Genomic DNA, 6,459 nt, shown 5'->3' on the forward strand with positions numbered 1-6,459 from the left:
GCAATTTCTGACAACAGACACGTATATGGTCGCGATGTCGTTTACTATGACGTCAGGCTGCCCGAATGACCCCGACGTAAAATGGCCGACAAGTGACGACGCTGGCTCAAAGCGCGCATCACACATCCGGCATATATATAGGGGCGGGACCTCGGTTCGAGACATCTGGACACGTCGCCCGAGTCGCGAGTTGTTTTGTTTTTGCTTCGATTCGCTCCCAAAGGATCCATGGCCGATGCCGTGCCGAAAGTCACCGGGACAGGCGAGCGCGCCCGTTCGTCTTTGGGTCACACCTTGATGAGGGTGATGCTGCCCAAGCCCACCTACTGCCACCACTGCAGCGACTTAATGTGGGGGCTGATCGGCTTACTGTGCGAAGGTAGGCTAAAGAAAACATCAGGAACAGCTGCAGGTGGGGTTCAAATGTTCTCGTTATGTGGCTCGTGTGGACTCGTGTGTCTCTAAATTAAATGTCCACACTGCGTGTCCACCGTAAACGTACGTCCCCTAAAAATGTTTCATTCCTTAACATAATGTAGCGCAGCGGGAAACTCCCTAGGCTTTGAAGCTAATTAACCAGAAGCTTGCTAGCCTACAATTAACTCGAACTAGAATGTTCTATCCTCAACTGGTTCGCTGTCTTTTACGGGAAGAAATGTGAAAACGTTGGTTATGGCAGCTATTTTGCTCGTCTTCAGTGGGGTTTAAAATGTTGCCTTTCAATTCGGACTGTCAACGCCAATTTTTATACACTTACAAGTGAATTAACAGCAGTTTTGGTGTTTTTTTCGGTAAGACATAATGAGCACCGTCAATAACAAAACATCCAATTTGGAGATTTTATTCAGGCAATATTGGAAATGGTATTGAGTACTTTTTCAAATATTAACATTGTGTTGAAGATTTTAATAGGAAACGATTAGTGACTAGTCCATAAACTGCTTGAAAACATTTCTGTGCACAAAAACAAATATATAACCGAGTGCTGATACTTCGACAATAAAATATGGTATCCGCACATGACATTTCAACATCTATGCTTTTCAATATTTTTGACTTTTTGGCATTCTCCCCCAGCATGTAACCTGACATGCCACGAGAAATGTCGAAAGACGCTGCACTCGCTGTGCACCAGCATGGCGCCCTCTGCCGTACAGGTGAGTTCCACGCGCCGGGGCGGAGACAAGGCCACCCCTTGACGGCGCCGTTCCACACTGCCCCCTACAGACACCTGTGGCTCACTGCTTCGGTCCGGACCCTCGCAAAAAGCGTGTGTGCTTCGTGTGCAGGAGGCAGACGTCGGGAAAAGGCGCTCTCTGTTGCCAAGGTCAGCCCATCTTCTTTTCGTCAGATGCTAACGCCCATGCTAACCGGCGGCCGTCGACGCTTGGTTTTCAGTGTGCGAGCTGCACGTGCACGCCGAGTGCGTCGCCTTCACATGCGCCGACTGTCGCTCTTGTCACACGGACGGGACTCGGCATGAGGTCGGTGGCCGACGCTTCGGCATCGGGAATGTGTCCGAGGACGTACTCCATATGTCTGCCCCTCAGGACACTTTTGGCCACCATTGGCGGGAGGGTAACCTGCCGGCGGGCGCCCGCTGCTGGGTGTGCCGGCGCTCTTGCGGCTCGTCCGACGTCCTGGCGGGATTTAGATGCGAGTGGTGCAACATCACGGTAAGAGCGCTTCGATGCGGTCGCTTACGAGTCCTGCCATGTATCATAACATTTTTGACCGCGCGGCTGTAGATTTTCCCTCACTTTCAATGAATTTTGTGGCACTTCAGTGTCATGCGGCTTGCTACCCGAACGTGGAGTCAGAGTGCACCATGGGGCGTCTGCGGAGGATGATGCTGCACCCCGCTTGTGTGCGCCTCCAATCCGGACACTTCAGCCAGCGGCACTGCTTCAGGATCGGCGAGTGCGGCGGCGGACACCAGCTCGGTACGTACGCTACATTTTGACACACTTTCTCAACTTTTTGCTGATTGTCTCAATTGACTCCTTGGCTGCCACAGGCGACGGAAACAGTGATGAGGCGTGCAACGACGGCCGGTCGGCGGCAGCAGTGCCCGAACATGGTCTGTGGCGGACTCTGAGGCTCCCGCTTTTTGGACGCAGGCTCACATTGATGTGGGCTTTGTCGTGCAGGCAAAGACTTCCTCAAAGTCTTCGACGGCGACGACGCGCGCAAACGTGGTGACTTCCGCCCGCTGTGCGTGGTCAAGCCCGACAGCAACCGGGAAATTGTGGTAGGAAGGACACACGTATCATTCTTCATCATTTTTATAGCTGTGAATGTCCTCCATCTAAGTTTTCTATTTAAATTTCCAATGGCACCGTCATTGGTTACTTAATTCGCAAAAATCTTCATCCATTCTAAAAAAAAATGGTTTCATAGTATTTTCCTATTTTTTTGGTAGAACTAGGTGTGAATTATATTGTGTCCGCCAGAGGGCACTAGACCGATTGTGCGCCTCTGGTCTAGCTAGCCCCTTCAATGACAGCATTCGAATGTCTTAAAAAGGGTTAAAGTCACTCTTTGGGTGGCATTGCTGTGCAGGAGGCGGCGTTGTGGACCTTCTACCTGCCAGGTAACCCCCGGGATTTCCAGCTGAAGGAGGTGCGCAAAGCCCGATGTCCCCGCGGCAAGCAGGAGCCGGCGACCCGGGACGGCGGTGACGCCCGGATTCTGAGAGCCCGAGACTCAGACGCTGAGGTCATCAGAGTCTACGGGGGCCCGGACAGGTCACGCTGATTTTTCCTGTCTTTACCCGCTGCGCCGCACGCCCCAGTGCTATTCGCTCCACGTCAGCGTGTGCTTTTCAGGTCCGACTGGGATTACGTCAGCGTGTCGGTGTCCGAGGACAGCACGGCGGCGTCCGTCCTCGCCGAGGTCCTCGGCTGTCCAGAGCTTCTGGTAAGCCCGCGGGACCTTTGCTCAAACCTTTTGCAAAAAACGGCACTCCCACCCAAACGGATTGGACATCTCTTGCCGTCAGTGGCAGTGAAGGAGGGGGTGTTGAAAAAAAATATTTTCATTTATTTTTGAATTTTTCAAAAGGGACAAAAGATGTGGAATTGTCTCCAAATTTTTGACTGAGGTAACACTTGATTTTTTCTATTACCTCTAGGATGAGGACACATCTGGATTTGATTTACGGGAAGTTCTCATGAACGGGAGACAAGGTCGGTGAACCCTGACCCTCCGGCTCAAGGCTACGAGGCATGCTGAAGGTCACGACCCCTGCGATGTGTGTGCGTCCCTAGTTCGGAGCCAAACATTGACGCCGCAGCAGAACATTCTGGAGAAACTGCGGGACATCAGGAAGGTCAGTTACTTGTTGTTGGGGCATTTATGACTCTTTTTGTGGGGGGGCTATTTGTTCAAAACAATGACAACTATTGGAGGGACCCTCATAAAAATGATGACCAATTAGACGAGAAACATCAACAATGAAAATAAAATCCATGTGCTATCATAAACTGGTATATTTTCTGATTCCGTGCCCCAGGAGTCTTTACGGCAGATGAACCAGACTCGTTTCTACGTGGCGGAGAGGTGGAGCCAAGAGGTGCAGATCAGCCTGCTGATTGGAGGGCTGCCAGCCCAGCTGTCCAAAGAGGATTACTGGCAGCTCTTGCAGGAAGAGCTGAGCATCAACAGTGAGCGCTCCGTCGGACCGTCGCCGCAACGGCGTCTCTCTGCTCCCTCTGCTCCATCTTGCCCACCTTCTCTTCAGGTCACCTGGTGGAGATCAGCCACGTGTACGGCACCCAAGGTGAGACACTCTCGGGGGACTTTGGCCGGGCGTTTCTTACCTGCCCCGTGCGTTCAGGCGCGCTGGCCTTGCGGGTGACGTGTTTCTACGAAGCCGAGCGCCTCTTCATGTTGGCCAAAGAAACCCGCGTGGAGGACAAGCCCCTGGTCTCGTTCATCGTCCCGGGCCTCCAGGTAGGCGGAGCCAGGCCACCCATTTATTTTGACTTGGATGGGTGAGTATAATAGTGAGAAATGAGTTGGTGGCCCTGTGTGTTGTGGCAGGTCAGCCTTGTCGACATGGACGTGCGCCCCCTGTTGGTGTTTGTCAACACCAAGAGCGGCGGCCTGAAGGGCAAAGAGCTCCTCTACGCTTTCCGCAAGCTTCTCAATCCCCACCAAGTCTTTGACCTGTCTCAGGGAGGGCCGCTGCTGGGGTGACTTTACATTTTGTACAACTAATCCCATACCGTATCCGGATATCGATACTTGGATACATTTCCGTACTATAAGCCGGCCTATATAATGTACTCCATGTCTGCAGCCTACACACATTCAGGGCCCTTCCCAGGTTCCGCGTGTTGGTCTGCGGGGGCGACGGTACAGTGGGCTGGGTGCTGAGCGCCTTGGAGGACCTGCGCCACCGTCTGGTCTGCCAGGACCCTCCCGTCGCCATCGTGCCGCTCGGAACAGGTGACCCGGAGCGTGCCGCCTCGCCACGCTCGGGCTTAACGCCGACCGTCCCCTCTCCCAAGGTAACGACCTGTCTCGCGTGCTGCGCTGGGGGGCGGGCTACGGCGGCGAGGATCCCATCCGGGTACTGGACTGTGTGGACGAAGCAGAGGAGGTGCCAATGGATCGCTGGACTGTCTTGCTGGACGCGCAGGACCACACGGGCAACGGGAGCGAGGACTTCCTAGAAGCGCCAAAGGTGAAAAATGGTGTGGAAAAACAAAAAACACCAAACTGACGCCATCGTTCGGTTTTCCAGATCGTCCATATGAACAACTACTTGGGCGTGGGCATCGATGCCGAGCTCAGCCTGGACTTCCACCAGGCCCGCCAGGACCATCCCAATAAGTTTAGCAGCAGGTACGCCCCCTCACTTGACCCACTGGGAAAAATCCATACCATAATTTTCCCTTGTTGCTCCATATGAATTGGACGTCCAGTATAAAGGTATTTGCTCCCACTTTTTTTTTGGCCTTCCCAGGTTTCACAACAAGGGTGTCTACGTAAAAGTGGGCCTGCAGAAGATTATCGCCACCAGGAGTCTGCACAGGGAACTGCAGCTGCGCGTGGACGACCGCGACGTCCCGCTCCCCAACATTGAGGGCCTAATCTTCCTCAACATTCCCAGGTGAGGACGAGCCCACTCGCGGGAACCCCCTCCTCACTTCAACCCGAGTTTACGCCCAGTTGGGGGTCCGGCGCCGACCTGTGGGGTTCTGAGGTGGACGCTCGCTTTGCCAAACCCAACTTTGCTGACGGTCTGCTGGAGGTGGTGGGCGTGACCGGCGTTGTCCACATGGTGAGTTCTCCCGCTCGGTTCCTCGGCTCCCGTTTGAGCGCTCCATCCTCTTGGCAGGGTCAAGTGCAGAGCGGACTGCGTTCCGGAATTCGTATCGCCCAAGGAAGTTACATGCGTGTGACGCTGAAGAAAGCTTTCCCAGTCCAAGTGGACGGAGAACCCTGGCTGCAAGCTCCGGGACAGATCATCGTCTCTGCGGCGGGAACCAAGGTCCACATACTCTTAGCTTTATTAGCTAGCTTTGATGATGATCCTGCTATAGCAACAACTTGGCATTTTTTTTCACTATAGGTGCGCATGCTGAAGAAGTCCAATTCCAAGCAGAAGTCATCCAGTGGGAATGCAGATGGGTGGTCGGGAAGCTCCACCTCCTCTGATGATGTGTGAATGTTGTAGAAAAAGAGCAAAAATGCGAAACGCTGAGTTGTCATGTTGTTGTGACCGCGCGCTAGCTTGTTTCGTCCGTGCTAATGCCAGAAATCCGTGCCTATTTCTATTGTTTGTATTTATTTGAGGACGCCTGAGTTGACCGAGATGGAATTTTTAATGCAGCTCTTTTCATGTTTTAACCCTTTGTAGGTAGGGTAGGTGATTGTTTTCAGTCATTTAAAAGCGGCTCACCATATAGACCGGCAGCTTTTATCACATTTGTTGTATCACGGGACCATGAAAATAACTCGAATAACTTGAAAACTATTTTATTTTCAACATTATGCTACCTGGGTTTCACCTGTCATTTTCCACTATGGGGAACAGTGAACAATTTTACTTGCTCTTTAAAGGGTTGTGTCTGTATATAATGTGTGTGAACTTAATTTTGTGGTGGAGGTCTTAACTTGTTTCCTAGCAGAAATGTCCAAGACGACCCTCATCAAATAACAACTTGAACCTGATACTGATTGTAACCAGGGTTGCCAGGTTGAAATGGCATTCCGAAAACCCGCTCAAGTCATTAAAAATAGCCTAAATGACTTTATTCTGTTTAAGATAAGCTGTGACCCTTATACAACTCTGTATAATTTGAAATAACCAGGAAGAAAATTAATAAAAACAAATGGTGGTGGAATCGATGTTGCACTGAGTTTGTATATTATGGGTGATGAATTTCATATTAGAAAAGTAAAACGTGTATTATATTTCAATAAACATTTTATAATGTTAAAAAGTAC

General features: G+C 51.5%; 1 protein-coding gene across 1 annotated transcript; it reads left to right on the top strand.

Annotated features, from left to right (window-relative positions):
• The first annotated feature begins 118 nt into the window (after window positions 1-118).
• On the top strand, window positions 119-6,356 carry dgkq (diacylglycerol kinase theta). The gene is made up of 23 exons (XM_077733594.1): window positions 119-379; window positions 1,078-1,157; window positions 1,228-1,327; window positions 1,399-1,484; window positions 1,551-1,676; window positions 1,787-1,943; window positions 2,018-2,080; window positions 2,151-2,251; window positions 2,563-2,747; window positions 2,829-2,919; window positions 3,134-3,188; window positions 3,270-3,331; window positions 3,515-3,665; window positions 3,743-3,781; window positions 3,839-3,954; window positions 4,045-4,196; window positions 4,304-4,452; window positions 4,515-4,690; window positions 4,751-4,851; window positions 4,973-5,119; window positions 5,179-5,290; window positions 5,348-5,500; window positions 5,582-6,356. Exons 1-23 carry the CDS (start codon window positions 229-231, stop codon window positions 5,675-5,677), a joined length of 2,649 nt encoding a protein of 882 aa, XP_077589720.1. The 5' UTR covers window positions 119-228; the 3' UTR covers window positions 5,678-6,356.
• Window positions 6,357-6,459: the final 103 nt, after the last annotated feature.

This window comes from Stigmatopora nigra, chromosome 14 (assembly GCF_051989575.1).
Source record: "Stigmatopora nigra isolate UIUO_SnigA chromosome 14, RoL_Snig_1.1, whole genome shotgun sequence".
Classification (NCBI taxonomy): domain Eukaryota; kingdom Metazoa; phylum Chordata; class Actinopteri; order Syngnathiformes; family Syngnathidae; genus Stigmatopora; species Stigmatopora nigra.